This window comes from Oncorhynchus mykiss, chromosome 5 (assembly GCF_057628025.1).
Source record: "Oncorhynchus mykiss isolate SJ-2025 chromosome 5, ASM5762802v1, whole genome shotgun sequence".
Taxonomy (NCBI): domain Eukaryota; kingdom Metazoa; phylum Chordata; class Actinopteri; order Salmoniformes; family Salmonidae; genus Oncorhynchus; species Oncorhynchus mykiss.
Genome location: NC_143026.1, coordinates 27,076,775 through 27,103,976, shown reverse-complemented (window position 1 = coordinate 27,103,976; position 27,202 = coordinate 27,076,775). Strand labels below are relative to the sequence as shown.

Sequence of the window (27,202 nt, the reverse complement as noted above, 5' to 3'; positions counted from 1 at the left end):
GAGGTGATAGGTTTGAAGTCATAAACAGCGCAATGCTTGATGCACAACAAAGAGCTGCTGGCAAAACGCACAAAAGTGCTGTTTGAATGAATGCTTACGAGCCTGCTGGTGCCTACCATCGCTTAGTCAGACTGCTCTATCAAATCATAGACTTAATTATAACATAATAACACACAGATATACAAGGTCATTAATATGGTCGAATGTGGAAATTATCATCTTGAAAACAAGACGTTTATTCTTTCAGTGAAATACGGAACTGTTCCGAATTTTATCTAACGGGTGGCAGCCATTAGTCTAAATATTCCTGTTACATTGCACAACCTTCAATGTTATGTCATAATTCTGGCAAATTAGGCGACCCAAACTGTTGCATATACACTGACTCTGCGTGCAATGAACGCAAGAGAAGTGACACAATTTCACCTGGTTATTATTGCCTGCTAACCTGGATTTATTTGAGCTTAATATGCATGTTTAAAAATATATACTCCTGTGTTTTGATTTTAAGAAAGGCATTGATGTTCATGGTTAGGTACACATTGGAGCAACGATACGCACCGCATCGATTATATGCAACACAGGACACGCTAGATAAACTAGTAATATCATCAACCTTGTGTAGTTAACTTGTGATTATGATTGATTGATTGTTTTTTATAAGATAAGTTTAATGCTAGCTAGCAACTTACCTTGGCTTACTGCATTCGCATAACAGGCAGTCTCCTCGTGGAGTGCAATGAGAGGCAGGTGGTTAGAGCGTTGGACTAGTTAACTGTAAGGTTGCAAGATTGAATCCCTCGAGCTGACAAGGTGAAAATCTGTCGTTCTGCCCCTGTGTTCTTAACTGACTTGCCTAGTTAAATAAAGATTAATAATTGCCCAAATCGGTGTCCAAAAATACCGATTTCCGATTGTTATGAAAACTTGAAATCGGCCCTAATTAATCGGCCATTCCGATTAATCGGTCGACCTCTAATCTGGGGACCCATGCCAAATATTTTCAGTCTCCTGAGAGGGAAAAGGGTTGTCGTGCCCTCTTCACAACTGTCTTGGTGTGTTTGGACCATGATAGTTCGTTGGTGATGTGGACACCAAGGAACTTGAAACTCTCGACCCCCTCCACTACAGCCCCATTGATGTTAATGGGGGCCGGTTCGGCCCGCCTTTTCCTGTAGTGCACGATCAGCTCCTTTGTCTTGCTCACATTGAGGGAGAGGTTGTTGTCCTGGCACCACACTACCAGTTCTTTGACCTCCTCCCTATAGGCCGTCTCATCGTTGTCAGTGATCAGGCCTACCACTGTTGTTTCGTCAGCAAACTTAATGGTGGTGTTGGAGTCGTGCTTGGCCATGCAGTCATGGGTGAACAGGGAATACACGAGGGGACTAAGTACACACCACTGAGGGGCCCCAGTGTTGAGTATCAGCGTGGCAGACGTGTTGTTGCCTACCCTCACCACCTGGGGGTGGCCAGTCAGGAAGTCCAGGTTCCAGATGCAGAGGGAGGTGTTTAGTCCCAGAGTCCTTAGCTTAGTGATGAGCTTCGTGGGCACTATGATGTTGAACGCTGAGCTGTAGTCAATGAACAGCATTCTCATGTCGGTGGTCCTTTTGTCCAGGTGGGGAAGGGCAGTGTGAAGTGCGATTGAGATTGCGTCATCTGTGGATCTGTTGGGGCGTTATGCGAATTGGAGTGGCTCTAGGGTATCTGGAAGGATGCTGTCGATGTGTGCCATGACCAGCCTTTCAAAGCACTTCATGGCTACTGACGTGAGTTCTACGGTGCGGTAATCATTTAGGCGGTTTACCTTCATTTCCTTTCGGCACAGGGACTATGGTGGTCTGGGGGAGGTCGAAAGGGGGAGGTTGAAAATGTCAGTGAAGACACCTGCCAGTTGGCTCGCGCATGCTTTGAGTACACGTCCTGGTAATCTATCTGGCCCCGTTGCTTTGATAATATTGACCTGTTTAAAGGTTTTGCTCGCATCGGCTACCTAGAGCGTTATCAAACAGTCATCCAGAACAGCTGGTGCTCTCGTGCATGCTTCAGTGTTGCTTGCATCGAAGTGAGTATAAAAGGCATTTAGCTCGTCTGGTAGGCTGATGATTGAGGTGGTATACTCCTCAATGCCATTGGATGAATCCCAGAATGTATTCCAGTCTGTGCTAGCAAAGCATGGCTGGGTAATGAGCCTCCCATAAATGGGCCCTTGTCAAAAGTAGTGCATTGTAAAGGGAATAGTGTGCCAATTGGTCTTAATGACTTTTAGTGGTTCAGAAAGAATATGCAGGGTCAGCGTTTAGTGTATCAGATGATGGTAGCATGAGTTGATTAAGACACATAGGGCTTATGTCCGCTGAGAGTGGCTGGTGGTGCTCCCATGTCTGAGAGAGAGAGATTTATAACACACACAATCAGGGCCATGTCAGCCGTGCTCCCTTTGTAGCTGACCGCCCAACCCGGAAGCTATCAGTTCCAGTAAACTCTTCTTGGTTCGGATCCTCAGTTGTACAGTATCAGTACCACTGACTGTAGATGGCTGAACATGACGGTAGCTACATGGATGTTGGGGTGTGAGAAAAAAATGTGTTCTGTGTTCCTCCCATGTGTCTGTTTTTAGATTCAGAAAGGATGGGGGAATTTCCTCAGCCCTAACCTCATTATCTGTGATTCAATCATGGCCAACTATTTGCGAAAGACTCAATCATTGAAAGCTTTCCCCTCTGTCCCTGTGACAGCACACACACAGCCTCAGTCTGTCCCTGTGACAGCACACGCACAGCCTCAGTCTGTCCCTGCTGCTGGGAGTGGGACCACAGGAACATCAGTGTTTCTACAGACAGATATACAGCACAAATGTAAAATAATCATGCTTATTCCTTGTCCTTTAGTCTGTCTATGTACTCTCTGGGACTGTGGTGGTTGATGTAAATGATTCTGTCGGCCATGGTAGGACAGTGTGTCTGAGCCATAGATCATGGGACTCCTGGCTGTGTGTTTGAGTCACTGTAACCGTCATAGAGTATGATAGTCACATGTATCAAATCAAATCTGTACTGTATATTCTATCTACAAAGCAGCCAGTCAGGACTTTGATGGAACTGAACTAATCTTGCTCTACTACTGATGTGAAAAACATTCTACACATTGTGACAAACACACATTGTACTTCACGTCCTCATTTCTTTCTCTGTGTGTGTGTGTGTGTGTGTGTGTGTGTGTGTGTGTGTGTGTGTGTGTGTGTGTGTGTGTGTGTGTGTGTGGCTGCCTGGTGTGATTGTAGGGTTGGCTCACCCCTGTGTCTGTGTTTTTGGACTTATTGAAACAAAAGGGATGATTTTCATCCCAGGGGGGAGTTGTGGGGTTGGCACTGCCCACTTTGGTGCCACTCCTGGGCATTCTAACCAACACTGCTGTTGGTGCTTTTACACTGAGATTCACACCATGCGCCTCTCAAATACCTCTGAGAAGCAAATTAGCTGAATTATGAATGATAATACTTTTGTTTAAAAATCTTGGACGTTTGGTACTTGGATTGGTGTGATTTGTAGATGACCCTGTGTCAGGGGACACAGATTCTTACTGTTAATGAGATCAGAGGAGCAGGGATGGTGTCGCCTCTCATTCTGTCTCCTGCCTGTCTGCCTCCTGGGCTGCGTCCCAATGGTACCCTGTTTCCTTTATAGTGCACTACTTTGGGCCTAGTAGTTCACTATCAAGGGAATGGGGTGCCATTTCAGACACACCCCTGGGTTTGGTCAGTAAAGAAGTGCCCCACAGAGAAGTGCCCCACCCAGAGTTTTTCATTCGGGTGGATATTGAGGTGCTGGTAGATCCACCATGCATTTTACGGCCCCATCCGCCCTTAATGACAAGACAGTGACAGCATTTATCAAATTAGCTGCTGTCAAGTGTGGTAACATGGGATTACCACGGCAACACTGTGATCAACTTCATTTGATCCCGCTCGACGCCCACGGCTATGCTTTAGCTGAGATTTCATTTTCATTTTCGAGAGTCCCATTTTGGCTGATCCCCCCCTCCTTTCTGTGGGGTTAAATTGCGTGTAAATTGGATATTTAGGGGGATGTTGGGGATCAGAGGGAACGGGGCGCCCTCTCTCTCCTTGAGGCATCTCACGGTAGTCTCCTGCCCCCTCCCTAAAGGCCCCTCTCTCTCTCTCCCTCTTCCAACCCTTCTCTCTCTCTCTCTCTCTCTCTCTCTCTCTCACCCCTCCTCTCTCTCTCTCCCTCTTCCACCCCTCCTCTCTCCCTCTTCCACCCCTCCTCTCTCTCTCTCCCTCTTCCACCCCTCCTCTTTCTCTCTCTCTCTCCCTCTTACACACCTCCTCTCTCTCTCCCTCTTCCACCCCTCCTCTCTCCCTCTTACACCCCTCCTCTCTCTCTCTCCCTCTTACACCCCTCCTCTCTCTCTCTCTCTCTCTCTCTCTCCCTCTTATACCCCTCCTCTCTCTCTCCCTCTTCCACCCCTCCTCTCTCTCTCTCTCTCTCATCCACCCCTCCTCTCTCTCTCTCCCTCTTCCACCCCTCCTCTTTCTCTCTCTCTCCCTCTTCCACCCCTCCTCTCTCTCTCTCCCTCTTCCAACCCCCTCTCTCTCTCTCCCTCTTCCACCCCTCCTCTCTCTCTCCCTCTTCCACCCCTCCTCTCTCTCTCCCTCTTCCACCCCTCCTCTCTCTCTCTCTCTTTCACCCCTCCTCTCTCTCTCTCCCTCTTCCACCCCTCCTCTTTCTCTCTCTCTCTCTCTTTCTATGTCTACACTACAGGGACTGAGCTTGAGGCATTGATCGTTTCATTTGTGTGTTTTGGGGATATTGCCTTATAGGCCTTCAATATACAGGCAACCGTTCTCTTTTAAATCACACATACACAAGTAGAGATGAGGAAAAACACTTGAATACACATACACTGAGAATACAAAACATTAAGAACACCTGCTCTTTCCATGACATAGACTGATCAGGTGGATCCAGGGGAAAGCTATGATCCCTTATTGATGTCACCTGTTAAATCCACTTCAATCAGTGTGGAGGAAGGGGAGACAGGTTAAAGAAGGATTTTTAAGCGTTGAGACAATTGAGACATGGATTGTGTATGTGTGCCATTCAGAGGGTGAATGGGCGAGACAAAATATATAAGTGCCTTTGAACAGGGTATGATAGTAGGCGCCAGGCGCACCGGTTTGAGTGTGTCAAGAACTGCAGCGCTGCTGGGGTTTCCTTGCTCAACAGTTTTCTGTGTGTATCAAGAGTGATCCACCACCCGAAGGACATCCAGCCAACTTGACACAACTGTGGGAAGCATTGGAGTCAACATGGGCCAGCATCCCTGTAGAACGCATGGACCTTATAGAGTCCTTGCCCTGATGAATTGAGGTGGTTCTGAGGGCGAAAGGGGGGGGGGGGGGGGGTTACAACTCAATATTAAGACGGTGTTCCCAATGTTTGGTATACTCAGTGTATGCGTGTGTGTATGCACGTACACGTGTTGGGACGTATGTGAGTTGGGAGAGATGTGTGTACATGAGAAAGAGAACAGTATGTCTGTCTGTGGAGAGGCCTCTTCACTTCGTTTCCAACTAGAATGATCTATAGACGATGGCCTTCCCAGACGCCAGCCTGTCTCTCATTCAGCTGGAGGAGAGTAGAGGTATATGCTTAGAAAAAAAGGTGTTACCGTTTCAAGTATCCTTTTGGGTTCCATGTAGAAATCTTTCTACTGAGAGTTCGACATGGAACCCAAAAGAGTTGTACCTGGAACCAGAAAGGGTTCTACCTGGAACCAAAATGGGTTCTCCTATAGGGACAGCCGAAAGAACCCTTTTGAAATCCTTTTTTCTAAGAGTGTAGAAGTGGAGGAGAAATAGAGGTGGAACAGTGAAGGGAAAGAAAGAGAGGATGGGTGTTTGTTCTGCTCCAGAGCTGCAGTGCAGAGGAGGCTTACAGAGGTCTCCTTCACACTCTAGTTACAGAGGTCTCCTTCACACTCTAGCTACAGAGGTCTCCTTCACGCTCTAGTTACAGAGGTCTCCTTCACACTCTAGTTACAGAGGTCTCCTTCACACTCTAGTTACAGAGGTCTCCTTCACACTCTAATTACAGAGGTCTCATTCACACTCTAGTTACAGAGGTCTCCTTCACACTCTAGTTACAGAGTGCTCCTTCACACTCTAGTTACAGAGGTCTCCTTCACACTCTAGTTACAGAGGTCTCCTTCGCACTCTAGTTACAGAGGTCTCCTTCACACTCTAGTTACAGAGGTCTCCTTCACGCTCTAGTTACAGAGGTCTCCTTCACGCTCTAGTTACAGAGGTCTCCTTCACGCTCTAGTTACAGAGGGCTACTTCACGCTCTAGTTACAGAGGTCTCCTTCACGCTCTAGTGACAGAGGTTTCCTTCACACTCTAGTTACAGAGGTCTCCTTCACACTCTAGTTACAGAGGTCTCCTTCACACTCTAGTTACAGAGGTCTCCTTCACACGCTAGTTACAGGGGCTCCTTCACACTAGTTACAGAGGTCTCCTTCACACTCTAGTTACAGAGGTCTCCTTTACACTCTAGTTACAGAGGCCTCCTTCACGCTCTAGTTACAGAGGTCTCCTTTGCACTCTAGTTACAGAGGTCTCCTTCACACTCTAGTTACAGAGGCCTCCTTCACACTCTAGTTACAGAGGGCTTCTTCACGCTCTAGTTACAGAGGTCTCCTTCACGCTCTAGTTACAGAGTGCTCCTTCACGCTCTAGTTACAGAGGGATACTTCACGCTCTAGTTACAGAGGTCTCCTTCACGCTCTAGTTACAGAGGTTTCCTTCACACTCTAGTTACAGAGGTCCCCTTCACGCTCTAATTACAGAGGTCTCCTTCACGCTCTAGTTACAGAGGTCTCCTTCACGCTCTAGTTACAGAGGTCTCCTTCACGCTCTAGTTACAGAGGTCTCTTTCACGCTCTAGTTACAGAGGTCTCCTTCATGCTCTAGTTACAGAGGTCTCCTTCACACTCTAATTACAGAGGTCTCATTCACACTCTAGTTACAGAGGTCTCCTTCACACTCTAGTTACAGAGGTCTCCTTCACACTCTAGTTACAGAGGTCTCCTTCACACTCTAGTTACAGAGGTCTCCTTCGCACTCTAGTTACAGAGGTCTCCTTCGCACTCTAGTTACAGAGGTCTCCTTCACACTCTAGCTACAGAGGTCTCCTTCACGCTCTAGTTACAGAGGTCTCCTTCACACTCTAGTTACAGAGGTCTCCTTCACACTCTAGTTACAGAGGTCTCCTTCACACTCTAATTACAGAGGTCTCATTCACACTCTAGTTACAGAGGTCTCCTTCACACTCTAGTTACAGAGGTCTCCTTCACACTCTAGTTACAGAGGTCTCCTTCACACTCTAGTTACAGAGGTCTCCTTCGCACTCTAGTTACAGAGGTCTCCTTCGCACTCTAGTTACAGAGGTCTCCTTCACGCTCTAGTTACAGAGGTCTCCTTCACGCTCTAGTTACAGAGGGCTACTTCACGCTCTAGTTACAGAGGTCTCCTTCACGCTCTAGTGACAGAGGTTTCCTTCACACTCTAGTTACAGAGGTCTCCTTCACACTCTAGTTACAGAGGTCTCCTTCACACTCTAGTTACAGAGGTCTCCTTCACACTCTAGTTACAGAGGTCTCCTTCACACTCTAATTACAGAGGTCTCATTCACACTCTAGTTACAGAGGTCTCCTTCACACTCTAGTTACAGAGTGCTCCTTCACACTCTAGTTACAGAGGTCTCCTTCACACTCTAGTTACAGAGGTCTCCTTCGCACTCTAGTTACAGAGGTCTCCTTCACACTCTAGTTACAGAGGTCTCCTTCACGCTCTAGTTACAGAGGTCTCCTTCACGCTCTAGTTACAGAGGTCTCCTTCACGCTCTAGTTACAGAGGGCTACTTCACGCTCTAGTTACAGAGGTCTCCTTCACGCTCTAGTGACAGAGGTTTCCTTCACACTCTAGTTACAGAGGTCTCCTTCACACTCTAGTTACAGAGGTCTCCTTCACACTCTAGTTACAGAGGTCTCCTTCACACGCTAGTTACAGGGGCTCCTTCACACTAGTTACAGAGGTCTCCTTCACACTCTAGTTACAGAGGTCTCCTTTACACTCTAGTTACAGAGGCCTCCTTCACGCTCTAGTTACAGAGGTCTCCTTTGCACTCTAGTTACAGAGGTCTCCTTCACACTCTAGTTACAGAGGCCTCCTTCACACTCTAGTTACAGAGGGCTTCTTCACGCTCTAGTTACAGAGGTCTCCTTCACGCTCTAGTTACAGAGTGCTCCTTCACGCTCTAGTTACAGAGGGATACTTCACGCTCTAGTTACAGAGGTCTCCTTCACGCTCTAGTTACAGAGGTTTCCTTCACACTCTAGTTACAGAGGTCCCCTTCACGCTCTAATTACAGAGGTCTCCTTCACGCTCTAGTTACAGAGGTCTCCTTCACGCTCTAGTTACAGAGGTCTCCTTCACGCTCTAGTTACAGAGGTCTCTTTCACGCTCTAGTTACAGAGGTCTCCTTCATGCTCTAGTTACAGAGGTCTCCTTCACGCTCTAGTTACAGAGGTCTCCTTCACGCTCTAGTTACAGAGGTCTCCTTTACGCTCTAGTTACAGAGGTCTCCTTCGCGCTCTAGTTACAGAGGTCTCCTTCACACTCTAGTTACAGAGGTCTCCTTCACACTCTAGTTACAGAGGTCTCCTTCACACTCTAGTCACAGAGGTCTCCACACTCTAGTTACAGAGGTCTCCTTCACGCTCTAGTTACAGAGGTCTCCTTCACGCTCTAGTTACAGAGGGCTACTTCACGCTCTAGTTACAGAGGTCTCTTTCACGCTCTAGTGACAGAGGTTTCCTTCACACTCTAGTTACAGAGGTCTCCTTCACACTCTAGTTACAGAGGTCTCCTTCACACTCTAGTTACAGAGGTCTCCTTCACACGCTAGTTACAGGGGCTCCTTCACACTAGTTACAGAGGTCTCCTTCACACTCTAGTTACAGAGGCCTCCTTCACGCTCTAGTTACAGAGGTCTCCTTTGCACTCTAGTTACAGAGGTCTCCTTCACACTCTAGTTACAGAGGCCTCCTTCACACTCTAGTTACAGAGGGCTTCTTCACGCTCTAGTTACAGAGGTCTCCTTCACGCTCTAGTTACAGAGGTCTCCTTCACGCTCTAGTTACAGAGGTCTCCTTCACGCTCTAGTTACAGAGGTCTCCTTCACGCTCTAGTTACAGAGGTCTCTTTCACGCTCTAGTTACAGAGGTCTCCTTCATGCTCTAGTTACAGAGGTCTCCTTCACGCTCTAGTTACAGAGGTCTCCTTCACGCTCTAGTTACAGAGGTCTCCTTTACGCTCTAGTTACAGAGGTCTCCTTCGCGCTCTAGTTACAGAGGTCTCCTTCACACTCTAGTTACAGAGGTCTCCTTCACACTCTAGTCACAGAGGTCTCCACACTCTAGTTACAGAGGCCTCCTTCACGCTCTAGTTACAGAGGTCTTCTTCACGCTCTAGTTACAGAGGTCTCTTTCACGCTCTAGTTACAGAGGTCTCCTTCACGCTCTAGTTACAGAGGTCTCCTTCACGCTCTAGTTACAGAGGTCTCCTTCACGCTCTAGTTACAGAGGTCTCCTTCACGCTCTAGTTACAGAGGTCTCCTTCACGCTCTAGTTACAGAGGTCTCCTTCACGCTCTAGTTACAGAGGTCTCTTTCACGCTCTAGTTACAGAGGTCTCCTTCACGCTCTAGTTACAGAGGTCTCCTTCACGCTCTAGTTACAGAGTGCTCCTTCACGCTCTAGTTACAGAGGGATACTTCACGCTCTAGTTACAGAGGTCTCCTTCACGCTCTAGTTACAGAGGTTTCCTTCACACTCTAGTTACAGAGGTCCCCTTCACGCTCTAATTACAGAGGTCTCCTTCACGCTCTAGTTACAGAGGTCTCCTTCACGCTCTAGTTACAGAGGTCTCCTTCACGCTCTAGTTACAGAGGTCTCTTTCACGCTCTAGTTACAGAGGTCTCCTTCATGCTCTAGTTACAGAGGTCTCCTTCACGCTCTAGTTACAGAGGTCTCCTTCACGCTCGAGTTACAGAGGTCTCCTTTACGCTCTAGTTACAGAGGTCTCCTTCACACTCTAGTTACAGAGGTCTCCTTCACACTCTAGTTACAGAGGTCTCCTTCACACTCTAGTCACAGAGGTCTCCTTCACACTCTAGTCACAGAGGTCTCCACACTCTAGTTACAGAGGTCTCCTTCACACGCTAGTTACAGGGGCTCCTTCACACTAGTTACAGAGGTCTCCTTCACACTCTAGTTACAGAGGTCTCCTTCACACTCTAGTTACAGAGGCCTCCTTCACGCTCTAGTTACAGAGGTCTCCTTTGCACTCTAGTTACAGAGGTCTCCTTCACACTCTAGTTACAGAGGCCTCCTTCACACTCTAGTTACAGAGGTCTCCTTCACGCTCTAGTTACAGAGGTCTCTTTCACGCTCTAGTTACAGAGGTCTCCTTCATGCTCTAGTTACAGAGGTCTCCTTCACGCTCTAGTTACAGAGGTCTCCTTCACGCTCTAGTTACAGAGGTCTCCTTTACGCTCTAGTTACAGAGGTCTCCTTCGCGCTCTAGTTACAGAGGTCTCCTTCACACTCTAGTTACAGAGGTCTCCTTCACACTCTAGTCACAGAGGTCTCCTTCACACTCTAGTCACAGAGGTCTCCACACTCTAGTTACAGAGGCCTCCTTCACGCTCTAGTTACAGAGGTCTTCTTCACGCTCTAGTTACAGAGGTCTCCTTCACGCTCTAGTTACAGAGGTCTCCTTCACGCTCTAGTTACAGAGGTCTCCTTCACGCTCTAGTTACAGAGGTCTCCTTCACGCTCTAGTTACAGAGGTCTCCTTCACGCTCTAGTTACAGAGGTCTCCTTCACGCTCTAGTTACAGAGGTCTCTTTCACACTCTAGTTACAGAGGTCTCCTTCACGCTCTAGTTACAGAGGTCTCCTTCACGCTCTAGTTACAGAGGTCTCCACACTCTAGTTACAGAGGTCTCCTTTACGCTCTAGTTACAGAGGTCTCCTTCGCGCTCTAGTTACAGAGGTCTCCTTCACACTCTAGTTACAGAGGTCTCCTTCACACTCTAGTTACAGAGGGATACTTCACGCTCTAGTTACAGAGGTCTCCTTCACGCTCTAGTTACAGAGGTTTCCTTCACACTCTAGTTACAGAGGTCCCCTTCACGCTCTAATTACAGAAGTCTCCTTCACGCTCTAGTTACAGAGGTCTCCTTCACGCTCTAGTTACAGAGGTCTCCTTCACGCTCTAGTTACAGAGGTCTCTTTCACGCTCTAGTTACAGAGGTCTCCTTCACGCTCTAGTTACAGAGGTCTCCTTCACGCTCTAGTTACAGAGGTCTCCTTCACGCTCTAGTTACAGAGGTCTCCTTCACGCTCTAGTTACAGAGGTCTCCTTCACGCTCTAGTTACAGAGGTCTCCTTCACGCTCTAGTTACAGAGGTCTCTTTCACGCTCTAGTTACAGAGGTCTCCTTCACGCTCTAGTTACAGAGGTCTCCTTCACGCTCTAGTTACAGAGGTCTCCTTCACGCTCTAGTTACAGAGGTCTCCTTCACGCTCTAGTTACAGAGGTCTCCTTCACACTCTAGTTACAGAGGTCCCCTTCACGCTCTAATTACAGAAGTCTCCTTCACGCTCTAGTTACAGAGGTCTCCTTCACGCTCTAGTTACAGAGGTCTCCTTCACGCTCTAGTTACAGAGGTCTCTTTCACGCTCTAGTTACAGAGGTCTCCTTCACGCTCTAGTTACAGAGGTCTCCTTCGCGCTCTAGTTACAGAGGTCTCCTTCACGCTCTAGTTACAGAGGTCTCCTTCACGCTCTAGTTACAGAGGTCTCCTTCACGCTCTAGTTACAGAGGTCTCCTTCACGCTCTAGTTACAGAGGTCTCTTTCACGCTCTAGTTACAGAGGTCTCCTTCACGCTCTAGTTACAGAGGTCTCCTTCACGCTCTAGTTACAGAGGTCTCCTTCACGCTCTAGTTACAGAGGTCTCCTTCACGCTCTAGTTACAGAGGTCTCCTTTACGCTCTAGTTACAGAGGTCTCCTTCGCGCTCTAGTTACAGAGGCCTCCTTCACACTCTAGTTACAGAAGTCTCCTTCACACTCTAGTTACAGAGGCCTCCTTCACGCTCTAATTACAGAGGTCTCCTTCGCACTCTAGTTACAGAGGTCTCCACACTCTAGTTACAGAGGCCTCCTTCACACTCTAGTTACAGAGGTCTCCACACTCTAGTTACAGAGGCCTCCTTCACACTCTAGTTACAGAGGTCTTCTTCACGCTCTAGTTACAGAGGTCTCCTTCACGCTCTAGTTACAGAGGTCTCCTTCACGCTCTAGTTACAGAGGTCTCCTTCACGCTCTAGTTACAGAGGTCTCCTTCACGCTCTAGTTACAGAGGTCTCCTTCACACTCTAGTTACAGAGGCCTCCTTCACGCTCTAGTTACAGAGGTCTCCTTCGCACTCTAGTTACAGAGGTCTCCTTCACACTCTAGTTACAGAGGTCTCCTTCACGCTCTAGTTACAGAGGTCTCCTTCACACTCTAGTTACAGAGGTCTCCTTCACACTGTAGTTACAGAGGTCTCCTTCACGCTCTAGTTACCGTGGGTCTCCTTCACAATCTAGTTACAGAGGGCTCCTTCACACTCTAGTTACAGTGGGTCTCCTTCACAATCTAGTTACAGAGGGCTCCTTCACACTCTAGTTACAGATGTCTCCTTCACACTCTAGTTACAGAGGTCTCCTTCACACTGTAGTTACAGAGGTCTCCTTCACGCTCTATTTACAGTGGGTCTCCTTCACAATCTAGTTACAGAGGGCTCCTTCACACTCTAGTTACAGAGGTCTCCTTCACACTCTAGTTACAGAGGTCTCCTACACACTAGAGGTCAACCGATTAATCAGAACGGACGATTAATTAGGGCCGATTTCAAGTTTTCATAACAATCGGAAATCGGTATTTTTGGACGCCGATTTTGCCGATTAAAAAAAAAAATGTATTAATATTTTTACAACTTTATTTAACGAGGTAGTCAGTTAAGAACACATTCTTACTTTCAATGACGGCCTAGGAACGGTGGGTTAACTGCCTTGTTCAGGGGCAGAACGACAGATTTTTATATTGTCAGCTCAGGGATTCAATCTTGCAACCTTACGGTTAACTAGTCCAACGCTCTAACCACCTGCCTCACGAGGAGCCTGCCTGTTACGCAAATGCAGTAAGAAGCCAAGGTAAGTTGCTAGCTAGCATTAAACGTATCTTATAAAAAACAATCAATCAATTATAATCAATAGTTATAACTACACATGGTTGATGATATTACTAGTTTATCTAGCGTATCCTGCATTGCATATAATCGATGCGGTGCGCATTCGCGAAAAAGGACTGTCGTTGCTCCAACGTGTACCTAACCATAAACATCAATGCCTTTCTTAAAATCAATACACAGAAGTATATATTTTTAAACCTGCATATTTAGCTAAAATACATCCAGGTTAGCAATATTAACCAGGTGAAATTGTGTCACTTCTCTTGCGTTCAATGCACACAGAGTCAGGGTATATGCAACAGTTTGGGCTGCCTGGCTCATTGCGAACTAATTTGCCAGAATGTTACGTAATTATGACAAAACATTGAAGGGTGTGCAATGTAACAGCAATATTTAGACTTAGGGATGCCATCAGTTGGCGATGGTTGGATTGTCCTCTGCCAATAGCTCCAGGAAGAACATAAGTGGACTTTTTGAGAGATGGGGAGATGGGGGCAGGGGCTTGTGCGTGAGTATGTGTGTGTATTATTGATGGTGGATCCCTTGCCAGCGGGGACTGTTGGGGGAATTAGAGAGGAGAGGAGGTTTGGAAGGAAGCGTGAGCCTGGGTGTGTATTATTGATGGTGGATCCCTTGCCAGCGGGGACTGTTGGGGGAATTAGAGAGGAGAGGAGGTTTGGAAGGAAGCGTGAGCCTGGGTGTGTATTATTGATGGTGGATCCCTTGCCAGCGGGGACTGTTGGGGGAATTAGAGAGGAGAGGAGGTTTGGAAGGAAGCGTGAGCCTGGGTGTGTATTATTGATGGTGGATCCCTTGCCAGCGGGGACTGTTGGGGGAATTAGAGAGGAGAGGAGGTTTGGAAGGAAGCGTGAGCCTGGGTGTGTATTATTGATGGTGGATCCCTTGCCAGCGGGGACTGTTGGGGGAATTAGAGAGGAGAGGAGGTTTGGAAGGAAGCGTGAGCCTGGGTGTGACCAGAATGAGTATGGTTGCAGCTGTGGAGCCTGCCAGGAGACAAATGGAGGATCTGTTCAGAAAGAGAAAGAGACTGACTCACTGGGCTAGAAGGGCTGTTACTGTACTGTAGACCCTGTCTGGGCTAGAGGGGTTGTTACTGTACTGTAGACCCTGTCTGGGCTAGAGGGGCTGTTACTGTACTGTAGACCCTGTCTGGGCTAGAGGGGCTGTTACTGTACTGTAGACCCTGTCTGGGCTAGAGGGGCTGTTACTGTACTGTAGACCCTGTCTGGGCTAGAGGGGCTGTTACTGTACTGTAGACCCTGTCTGGGCTAGAGGGGTTGTTACTGTACTGTAGACCCTGTCTGGGCTAGAGGGGTTGTTACTGTACTGTAGACCCTGTCTGGGCTAGAGGGGTTGTTACTGTACTGTAGACCCTGTCTGGGCTAGAGGGGCTGTTACTGTACTGTAGACCCTGTCTGGGCTAGAGGGGTTGTTACTGTACTGTAGACCCTGTCTGGGCTAGAGGGGCTGTTACTGTACTGTAGACCCTGTCTGGGCTAGAGGGGTTGTTACTGTACTGTAGACCCTGTCTGGGCTAGAGGGGTTGTTACTGTACTGTAGACCCTGTCTGGGCTAGAGGGGTTGTTACTGTACTGTAGACCCTGTCTGGGCTAGAGGGGTTGTTACTGTACTGTAGACCCTGTCTGGGCTAGAGGGGTTGTTACTGTACTGTAGACCCTGTCTGGGCTAGAGGGGCTGTTACTGTACTGTAGACCCTGTCTGGGCTAGAGGGGCTGTTACTGTACTGTAGACCCTGTCTGGGCTAGAGGGGTTGTTACTGTACTGTAGACCCTGTCTGGGCTAGAGGGGCTGTTACTGTACTGTAGACCATGTCTGGGCTAGAGGGGTTGTTACTGTACTGTAGACCCTGTCTGGGCTAGAGGGGCTGTTACTGTACTGTAGACCCTGTCTGGGCTAGAGGGGTTGTTACTGTACTGTAGACCCTGTCTGGGCTAGAGGGGCTGTTACTGTACTGTAGACCCTGTCTGGGCTAGAGGGGTTGTTACTGTACTGTAGACCCTGTCTGGGCTAGAGGGGCTGTTACTGTACTGTAGACCCTGTCTGGGCTAGAGGGGCTGTTACTGTACTGTAGACCCTGTCTGGGCTAGAGGGGCTGTTACTGTACTGTAGACCCTGTCTGGGCTAGAGGGGTTGTTACTGTACTGTAGACCCTGTCTGGGCTAGAGGGGTTGTTACTGTACTGTAGACCCTGTCTGGGCTAGAGGGGTTGTTACTGTACTGTAGACCCTGTCTGGGCTAGAGGGGCTGTTACTGTACTGTAGACCCTGTCTGGGCTAGAGGGGTTGTTACTGTACTGTAGACCCTGTCTGGGCTAGAGGGGTTGTTACTGTACTGTAGACCCTGTCTGGGCTAGAGGGGTTGTTACTGTACTGTAGACCCTGTCTGGGCTAGAGGGGTTGTTACTGTACTGTAGACCCTGTCTGGGCTAGAGGGGTTGTTACTGTACTGTAGACCCTGTCTGGGCTAGAGGGGTTGTTACTGTACTGTAGACCCTGTCTGGGCTAGAGGGGTTGTTACTGTACTGTAGACCCTGTCTGGGCTAGAGGGGCTGTTACTGTACTGTAGACCCTGTCTGGGCTAGAGGGGCTGTTACTGTACTGTAGACCCTGTCTGGGCTAGAGGGGCTGTTACTGTACTGTAGACCCTGTCTGGGCTAGAGGGGTTGTTACTGTACTGTAGACCCTGTCTGGGCTAGAGGGGCTGTTACTGTACTGTAGACCCTGCCTGGGCTAGAGGGGTTGTTACTGTACTGTAGACCCTGTCTGGGCTAGAGGGGCTGTTACTGTACTGTAGACCCTGTCTGGGCTAGAGGGGCTGTTACTGTACTGTAGACCCTGTCTGGGCTAGAGGGGCTGTTACTGTACTGTAGACCCTGTCTGGGCTAGAGGGGTTGTTACTGTACTGTAGACCCTGTCTGGGCTAGAGGGGTTGTTACTGTACTGTAGACCCTGTCTGGGCTAGAGGGGTTGTTACTGTACTGTAGACCTATCTGGGCTAGAGGGGCTGTTACTGTACTGTAGACCCTGTCTGGGCTAGAGGGGCTGTTACTGTACTGTAGACCCTGTCTGGGCTAGAGGGGCTGTTACTGTACTGTAGACCCTGTCTGGGCTAGAGGGGCTGTTACTGTACTGTAGACCCTGTCTGGGCTAGAGGGGCTGTTACTGTACTGTAGACCCTGCCTGGGCTAGAGGGGCTGTTACTGTACTGTAGACCCTGTCTGGGCTAGAGGGGCTGTTACTGTACTGTAGACCCTGTCTGGGCTAGAGGGGCTGTTACTGTACTGTAGACCCTGTCTGGGCTAGAGGGGCTGTCTTAGAGATACTGTGTTCCCTGCATCCAGCACCTATAGCACAATGCCCTCACAGCTGACCTGTTACTGTACTGTAGACCCTGTGTGGGCTAGAGGGGCTGTCTTAGAGATACTGTGTTCCCTGCAGCCAGCACCTATAGCACAGTGCCCTCACAGCTGACCTGTTACTGTACTGTAGACCCTGTGTGGGCTAGAGGGGCTGTCTTAGAGATAATGTGTTCCCTACAGCCAGCACCTATAGCACAGTGCCCTCACAGCTGACCTGTAACTGTACTGTAGACCCTGTGTGGGCTAGAGGGGCTGTCTTAGAGATAGTGTGTTCCCTGCAGCCAGCATAAATGAGGGAAATACCTCCCAGGTTGACCTAGTTCATGTATACTGAATATACTGTGTAAGCCTTTGAATCTTGAGTGGTTGTACTTTAGTCCTAAATCAATATAAACAATGATGTTACTCTTAACGTGCCTTTTTGCCTTGTTTGCCCCTCCACCACTAGATCTCCCTTTTGCTGCAGTTAGATAGATACAGAGTGGTCTTTTATGGTCTTGTAAGCAGTATTGGTTGTGGCTACTACTTTACTCTACACAGACTCTGAGTGTTCCTATGGTGCACACTTTGGTGATGGATACTTTGGTAGTGTCTATCTATGGAGAGACTGTCTTAATGGCCCTTGGCATGGGGCACCGAGCAGACACCTGGCAGGCAGTGTACCCATCCTCAGACAGTCCCTCAGTTGTCCCCTGGCCTCACCTGGCATGGCCTGCTAGCATGCTCCGCAGGACGGTTGGCAGCAGCGGCACGGTCACTATGGGCAGTAGGCCTTGGGTACAGTGGGCAGTGGGCACACAGACAGACAGAGGGGAGAGAGAGAGAAATGGCTTTAAAACCATGAGTAAGGAAATAGAAAAATGTCACACACAGTATGTCAGTGTGGAGGTTTTTAGGTAAAAAACAATACTGTAAAATCACCAGGAATTCACCCAAAAATTAGTTGAATTAGAAATATGTTTGCAAGTTTTCCCACGAATTGAATGAAATCAAGGTGTAAAATGATTGTTCTTTTCAAATTCAATCTATTGTTTGGCCCCCGACCGTCCACTCAGTCCCTGGCTGCCGTTTCCAGTGGAGGGAGGTTGAGCTCATGTACAGTGCCTTGCGAAAGTATTCGGCCCCCTTGAACTTTGCGACCTTTTGCCACATTTCAGGCTTCAAACATAAAGATATAAAACTGTATTTTTTTGTGAAGAATCAACAACAAGTGGGACACAATCATGAAGTGGAACGACATTTATTGGATATTTCAAACTTTTTTAACAAATCAAAAACTGAAAAATTGGGCGTGCAAAATTATTCAGCCCCTTTCAGTGCAGCAAACTCTCTCCAGAAGTTCAGTGAGGATCTCTGAATGATCCAATGTTGACCTAAATGACTAATGATGATAAATACAATCCACCTGTGTGTAATCAAGTCTCCGTATAAATGCACCTGCACTGTGATAGTCTCAGAGGTCCGTTAAAAGCGCAGAGAGCATCATGAAGAACAAGGAACACACCAGGCAGGTCCGAGATACTGTTGTGAAGAAGTTTAAAGCCGGATTTGGATACAAAAAGATTAACCAAGCTTTAAACATCCCAAGGAGCACTGTGCAAGCGATAATATTGAAATGGAAGGAGTATCAGACCACTGCAAATCTACCAAGACCTGGCCGTCCCTCTAAACTTTCAGCTCATACAAGGAGAAGACTGATCAGAGATGCAGCCAAGAGGCCCATGATCACTCTGGATGAACTGCAGAGATCTACAGCTGAGGTGGGAGACTCTGTCCATAGGACAACAATCAGTCGTATATACACAAATCTGGCCTTTATGGAAGAGTGGCAAGAAGAAAGCCATTTCTTAAAGATATCCATAAAAAGTGTCGTTTAAAGTTTGCCACAAGCCACCTGGGAGACACACCAAACATGTGGAAGAAGGTGCTCTGGTCAGATGAAACCAAAATTAAACTTTTTGGCAACAATGCAAAACGTTATGTTTGGCGTAAAAGCAACACAGCTCATCACACTGAACACACCATCCCCACTGTCAAACATGGTGGTGGCAGCATCATGGTTTGGGCCTGCTTTTCTTCAGCAGGGACAGGGAAGATGGTTAAAATTGATGGGAAGATGGATGGAGCCAAATACAGGACCATTCTGGAAGAAAACCTGATGGAGTCTGCAAAAGACCTGAGACTGGGACGGAGATTTGTCTTCCAACAAGACAATGATCCAAAACATAAAGCAAAATCTACAATGGAATGGTTCAAAAATAAACATATCCAGGTGTTAGAATGGCCAAGTCAAAGTCCAGACCTGAATCCAATCGATAATCTGTGGAAAGAACTGAAAACTGCTGTTCACAAATGCTCTCCATCCAACCTCACTGAGCTCGAGCTGTTTTGCAAGGAGGAATGGGAAAAAAATTCAGACTCTCGATGTGCAAAACTGATAGAGACATACCCCAAGCGACTTACAGCTGTAATCGCAGCAAAAGGTAGCGCTACAAAGTATTAACCTAAGGGGGCTGAATAATTTTGCACGCCCAATTTTTCAGTTTTTGATTTGTTAAAAAAGTTTGAAATATCCAATAAATGTCGTTCCACTTCATGATTGTGTCCCACTTGTTGTTGATTCTTCACAAAAAAATACAGTTGTATATCTTTATGTTTGAAGCCTGAAATGTGGCAAAAGGTCGCAAAGTTCAAGGGGGCCGAATACTTTCGCATGGCACTGTAAATGCAGACACAATGCTTACTGTGTGGTGTGAACTTGAGAGAGTAAAACGTCCATCCTGTCAGAGTCAGAACACATGAACCATGGACAGCTCTCTTTGGGGGTTGACCAAAAGGTCAATGACATTGTGACACGGATGCCCCCACCCCCCCAGCATTACACACACACTTCCCAGAACTCTCCACTGTACTCATCCTCCTGGTCTTGAAGGGATTTAGACTAGAAACAGAAATATCTATTCCAGGATAGTTACCCTTATACTCAACAACATGATCACAAATGCTTTGTCATTCACAGATGGTCCATTCACGGGGACCCCTCCCACTTACGGGTACGATGCGGACCGTGCGGAAGAGCAGAGGCGCCACCATGACATCCTGCCCTACATCGACGATTCGCCCTCCTCTTCGCCACACCTCAGCTCCAAGAGCCGTAGCAGCCGAGACACCCTCTCCTCCGGATCCCTTGAGTCCTCCAAGTCGGTGAGTCCCCCCCCCCCCCCGTTTAGTCTTTGTCACAAAGGTAACCTCCCAATCACCCCAGGAAGCTCCTCATATCTCTCCTACTCTGTTCTATCACCTCTGGCCCTCCATCACAGCCTGCCATGAAGAAACATAGACACTTATCTCTGAAGCCTCGTTCTCCTCATAGGTTACCATGAAGAGAGAACCCCCCCCCCCCCTCCAATCGATCTATAGTATAATAGCTTATTATCTTCATCAATAAGCCATACTACCTTAGTGACATTATATTGCCATTTTTGTAATGGGATTACCTTGCGATAGGTGTGTGTGTGTACACCTCACTGATTGGGTTAGACTGGTGCTATGTTAGTGTGTGTTGTTGTAAATGCACCATACTGCAGTGTCTCTCTCCTTGGAGGAAGTAATCACATCACTGTACTACAGTCTCTCTCTCCTGGAGGAAGTAATCACATCACTGTACTGCAGTGTCTCTCTCCTGGAGGAAGTAATCACATCACTGTACTGCAGTCTCTCTCTCCTGGAGGAAGTAATCACATCAGTGGTAATAAAGTAAGGCCTGTGACCCACCCCTGCATCGCCTCAGTAGCAGACAGAGTGCTTGTCAAATTGATTGATGGTTGAATCTGCCAATAAATGGGGAGTCCCTGGGCGGTTTTAATAAGCATACACAGACACACACACACTCTCACTGTACACAAAGTGTGATGGATTTGGTATTGCAGGGATTGAGTGACATTTGCTGACCAAACTCCTGTATTTAGAGGCCCACTCCTTGAGTAAACTCCTGTATTTAGAGACCCACTCCCTGAGTAAACTCCTGTATTTAGAGGCCCACTCCCTGAGTAAACTCCTGTATTTAGAGGCCCACTCCCTGAGTAAACTCCTGTATTTAGAGACCCACTCCCTGACTAAACTCCAGTATTTAGAGACCCACTCCCTGAGTAAACTCCTGTATTTAGAGACCCACTCCCCGAGTAAACTCCTGTATTTAGAGGCCCACTCCCTGAGTAAAATCCTATATTTAGAGTCCCATTCCCTGAGTAAACTCCTGTATTTAGAGACCCACTCCCTGAGTAAACTCCTGTATTTAGAGTCCACTCCCTGAGTAAACTCCTGTATTTAGAGTCCACTCCCTGAGTAAACTCCTGTATTTAGAGACCCACTCCCTGAGTAAACTCCTGTATTTAGAGGCCCACTCCCTGAGTAAACTCCTGTATTTAGAGGCCCACTCCCTGAGTAAACTCCTGTATTTAGAGGCCCACTCCCTGAGTAAACTCCTGTATTTAGAGGCCCACTCCCTGAGTAAACTCCTGTATTTAGAGGCCCACTCCCTGAGTAAACTCCTGTATTTAGAGGCCCACTCCCTGAGTAAACTCCTGTATTTAGAGACCCACTCCCTGAGTAAACTCCTGTATTTAGAGGCCCACTCCCTGAGTAAACTCCTGTATTTAGAGACCCACTCCCTGAGTAAACTCCTGTATTTAGAGACCCACTCCCTGAGTAAACTCCTGTATTTAGAGACCCACTCCCTGAGTAAACTCCTGTATTTAGAGACCCACTCCCTGAGTAAACTCCTGTATTTAGAGACCCACTCCCTGAGTAAACTCCTGTATTTAGAGACCCACTCCCTGAGTAAACTCCTGTATTTAGAGGCCCACTCCCTGAGTAAACTCCTGTATTTAGAGACCCACTCCCTGAGTAAACTCCTGTATTTAGAGGCCCACTCCCTGAGTAAACTCCTGTATTTAGAGGCCCACTCCCTGAGTAAACTCCTGTATTTAGAGGCCCACTCCCTGAGTAAACTCCTGTATTTAGAGGCCCACTCCCTGAGTAAACTCCTGTATTTAGAGGCCCACTCCCTGAGTAAACTCCTGTATTTAGAGGCCCACTCCCTGAGTAAACTCCTGTATTTAGAGGCCCACTCCCTGAGTAAACTCCTGTATTTAGAGGCCCACTCCCTGAGTAAACTCCTGTATTTAGAGGCCCATTCCCTGTGTAAACTCCTGTATTTAGAGACCCACTCCCTGAGTAAACTCCTGTATTTAGAGACCCACTCCCTGAGTAAACTCCTGTATTTAGAGGCCCACTCCCTGAGTAAACTCCTGTATTTAGAGACCCACTCCCTGAGTAAACTCCTGTATTTAGAGGCCCACTCCCTGAGTAAACTCCTGTATTTAGAGGCCCACTCCCTGAGTAAACTCCTGTATTTAGAGGCCCACTCCCTGAGTAAACTCCTGTATTTAGAGGCCCACTCCCTGAGTAAACTCCTGTATTTAGAGGCCCATTCCCTGTGTAAACTCCTGTATTTAGAGACCCACTCCCTGAGTAAACTCCTGTATTTAGAGACCCACTCCCTGAGTAAACTCCTGTATTTAGAGGCCCACTCCCTGAGTAAACTCCTGTATTTAGAGACCCACTCCCTGAGTAAACTCCTGTATTTAGAGACCCACTCCCTGAGTAAACTCCTGTATTTAGAGACCCACTCCCTGAGTAAACTCCTGTATTTAGAGACCCACTCCCTGAGTAAACCTGTTACTGTAGTGTTAGCAGAGAGAGAGCTCCAGCTATTTTTTATATATATTTTTAATTTATTTGTGGGGATTTATTTAACCTTTTTTTTAACTAGGCAAGCTAAAAATATTGCAGTCAAAATCCATACAGCAGCACCACACATAGACAGATTTGTGCACACTGTTGTTTTTCAGTAGTCGCCTCCAAAATGCAATGATGTCCGTCTGTCACATTCTGACCTTTATTTCCTTTGTTTTGTCTTTATTTTGTATGGTCAGGGCGGGAGTTGGGGTGGGCAGTCTATGTTTTGTGTTTCTATGTTTTCTATGGCCTAGTATGGTTCTCAATCAGAGGCAGGTGTTGTTAGTTGTCTCTGATTCAGAATCATACTTAGTTTGGGTTTCACTGTTGGTAGGTGGGTGTTTGTTTCCGTGTCTGTCGCCACACGGTACTGTTTCGGTTTGGTTATTCACATCATCGTTTATTGTTTTTGTATTCTTAGTGTTCAGTTTGTTTTTTAAAATAAACATTATGGACACTTACCACGCCGCATCTTGGTCCGATCCTTACTCCTCTTCAGATGAAGAGGAGGAAATCTGCCGTTACACCGTCCTTGATACCCCCCCTCCGTCCTTGATACCCCCGGGTTCAGCAGCTCGCCCACACTGCAGAGTGAGTCACCACCGTTTGATCCTGCTATCTCCCCCAGAGTCTTGCAAAGTATTACAGTACAATAACTCACTCCTTTAGAGAACAAGATTATTCAGAGATGTTAAGATTTCACATTACACCAAGTGTTTTGGGAACAGAGCGAAGAGAGAGAGAAGAGAAACGGTCTGCTTAACGCTTCAGTGATAGAGAGAGGGATGATGTTGATGTTCAGAAGAAATGTGAGAAATGAAAGTGAACAGGAGTTATATAAAACGAGACAAGCTTCTCCGCCCACGATCGCCTCCTACCTGGCTTTGAATGTTTCTCTCAATGTCCTCAGTTATTAGGCCATCTTCTTACATACACGATAATAACTGTTGGTATGCCTTACGGTGTATTTCCACAGCGCAATTAGACTTAGACCTACTTAAACAAATCAGTAGTGACCATGAATCCATCCATGTGGTATTTAGCTTGTGTTAAGAATGATACATGAAGTCAAGGTACACACAGTTACTATAGACTGACTTTGGGTGCGTGCTTCCCATATAGATTTGTTTACTATGCATGCACGCAAACACACACCACACGCACACCCACACACGCACGCATGCACACACACACGCACAGTGTTGGAGTGATCAGTTGAGTTATAGGCCCAGGACCAGACTCCCTCAGTCTCTACACATCTGAATTCTGAGAGGGGCTCATTAGTTGTTGCTACGGCGATAAATAAAAGATGATAGTCTGGAGATGCGAGGGGCCCCCTGAGGAGGAGAGTTGAGTCTGGGGCTGAGCAATGAATGAATACACACTTGCTTACCTCCACAATGGAAACGTTGGCTGGCTGGGCCCATTATATCTCTGAGAGGTTTCACATTCATTTTTCTCTTTCATTCACTTTTATCTGATCATTTCTGTTATCAAGCAGTGTCCCTCAGGCTTTTGCCCTGTCTGGCCTCCAGAGTTAGATAAAGATTCAACGCAGATCAGAAAAATATTAGATTCAATCTGTGGATCTTCTTCAGGTGAGATCGGTGGTCTGTCACCTGTCAGACATGTAGCTGTTCCAAACATCCAACGCGTACATACTGTTGTCACTTAGAAAGGCTTCATATTCTCTTCTCTTCTAACACTCTACTCTAGTATGGAAGCAGAAACGGCTTGTTGTATAAGAACCAAGAAGCAGAGCGATGCACAGCACAGACATATGGGTAATGGAGTCCACAGCACAGACATATGGGTAATGGAGTCCACAGCACAGACATATGGGTAATGGAGTCCACAGCACAGACATATGGGTAATGGAGTCCACAGCACAGACCTCTAGGTAATGGATTCCATCAGTGAGTCGGGACCCCTGTAGTTCCACTGAGACTCTTACTGACATCTGCTGCTTCCACTACCTGTTCAGTGGCCACGGAGGCAGGAGTTTAAGGCTCATTTACCCCCCCTTAAACACACAGCCTGCATTTCTACATGTGGGGACTTATTATTTCTCCTATGGCATTTGTAAATAAATCGTTTTTCCACTCTCTCTCTCTCACTGTCTGACGATATAGGGCACCTTGTAGTGCGCCCATCTGGCATGGGGAAACACACAGACAGACACACAGACAGACACACATACCTGAGGGAGCATTGTGTTTACCCCTCCCTCCCTCCACTCAGTGTCTCTCTTTCCAAGGAGCCCCAGGTTGTGCTCTGAAATAGCTGGGTACAGATAGCTTTAGTTCAGCTTATTGAACCAGACGTCTGGGTTGGATATCCCAGACCCAGGAGAGGACCTGCCTACCTGGCCCAGCCATGGCCTGCTCTGCTCTCTGTCTCTCATCTCCTCTGTCTTGTAGCCTGAGGGTTAGCTACACCTCCTGCCATGCCTGTCCTCTGTCTTGGCCATTTTAAGAGACCAACCTACATCCCATGGGAAATACTGACTGTCAGTTATTTTAGGTTCCTTGGTTAGGCTAGACGACCCAAAGATTTCCGTTGGCCGCATGTTGAATGTTGTTACTCTCTAGTGAGGTTTGGTTGTCCTGGAAGAATGTGAGAACAATGGCTTCTTTAAAAACAAAGCTGCATTTACAGGAGCAATTAGGGTTAATTGCCTTGCTCAAGGGCACATTGACAGATGGGGAAAAAAAAAAAAAAAAAAAAGTTACCCCTTTTTCATGGTATCCAATTGATAGTAGTTACTGTCTTGTCTCATCGCTGCAACTCCCGTACGGACTCAGGAGAGGCGAATATCGAGAGCCGTGCGTCCTCCGAAACATGACCCAACCAAGCCGCACTGCTTCTTGACACAACGCACATCCAACCCGGAAGCCAGCCGCACCAATGTGTCGGAGGAAACACCGTACACCTGGCGACCTGGTTAGCACGCACTGCGCCCGGCCCGCCACAGGAGTCGCTAGTGCGCGATGAGACAAGGATGTCCCTGCCGGCCAAACCCTCTCTAACCTGGACAACGCTAGGCCAATTGTGCGCCGCCCCATGGGCCTCCCGGTCGCGGCCGGCTGCGACAGAGCCTGGTCTCGAACCCAGAGTCTCTGGTGGCACAGCTAACACTGTGATGCAGTGCCTTAGACCACTGCACCACTATGGAGGCCATCAACAGATTTTATACCTAGTCGACTCGGGGATTTGAACCAGGGCCCTTTCTGGTTACTGGCCCAATGCTCTTAACCACTAGGCTTCCTGTATTTTAGACCACAGTGTTTATTAACTACAGAGCCTTCAGAAAGTATTCACACCCCTTGACCTTTTCCACATGTTGTTGTTGTTACAGCCTGAATTTAAAAATGATACTTTATTTATTTTTTCAAAGTGGAATTATGTTTTTCAACATTTTTACTAATTAATAAAAAATGTAAAGCTGAAATGTCTTGAGTCAATAAGTATTCAACCCCTTTGTTTATGGCAAGCCTAACGTTAAGGAGTAAAAATGTGCTTAGCAAATCACATAATAAGTTGCATGGACTCACTCTGTGTGCAATAATAGTGATTTTTGAATGACTACCTCATCTCTGTACCCCACACATACAATTATCTGTAAAGTCGATCAGTCGAGCAGTGCATTTCAAATACAGATTTAACCACAAAGACCAGGGAGGTTTGCATCCTGTTTGCAACAAGGCACTAAAGTAATACTGCAAAAAATGTGATAAAGCATTTCACTTTTTTGTCCTTAATATGAAGTGTTATGTTTGGGGCAAATCCAATACAACACATTACTGAGTACCACTCTCTATATGGAGCTAAGCACAGGCAAAATCCAAGAGGAAAACCTGATTCAGTCTGCTTTCCACCAGACACTGGGAGATGAATTCACCTTTCAGCAGGACAATAACTTAAAATACAAGGACAAATCTACACTGGAGTGACTTACCAAGAAGACAGTGAATGTTCCTGAGTGGTCAAGTTACAGTTTTGACTTAAATCTGCTTGAAAATCTACAGTAAGACCTGAAAAATGGTTGTCTAGCAATGATCAACAACCAATATGACAGAGCATGAAGAATTTTCGAAATAATAATGGGCAAATATTGTACAATCCAGGTGTGCAAAGTTCTTAGAAACCTACCCAGAAAGGTTCACGACTGTAATCACTGCCTAAGGTGATTCTAACTTTTGTAAATTAGATATTTTTGTATTTCTTTTTCAATAAATTTGCAAACATTTCTAAAAACATGTTTTCACTTTGTCATTATGGGGTTTTGTGTGTAGGTTTTTTTATTTTTTTTTATCCATTTTGAATTCTGGCTGTATCAAGTCAATAAGTCAAGGAGTATAAATACTTTCTGAAGGCCCTGTAAAGATCCTCTTTCTACCCACTACTTTGTTGTCATCAGACTAATGGTCATGTTTTGTTTGCATTGTCTGTACAGTACTTGTGTGTGCAATTTTTCATAGTGGTTTCCTGTGTTTGTTGCAGACGGAGTTGGACCTAGAGAAAGGCCTGGAGATGAGGAAGTGGGTTCTGTCTGGGATCCTAGCCAGCGAGGAGACCTACCTAAGCCACCTGGAGGCACTGCTACTGGTGAGAAGCTG

At 47.0% G+C, this 27,202-nt stretch overlaps 1 protein-coding gene across 1 annotated transcript in view; it reads left to right on the top strand.

Moving 5' to 3' along the window:
• LOC110523515 (breakpoint cluster region protein) overlaps nucleotides 1–27,202 on the top strand; it is a 146,584-nt gene that overhangs the window by 65,279 nt on the left and 54,103 nt on the right. The window contains exons 2-3 of the mRNA XM_036977154.2: nucleotides 19,804–19,988; nucleotides 27,087–27,191. Coding sequence (XP_036833049.1) covers nucleotides 19,804–19,988; nucleotides 27,087–27,191 — 290 coding nt within the window. The remainder of the gene's footprint in view (nucleotides 1–19,803; nucleotides 19,989–27,086; nucleotides 27,192–27,202) is intronic.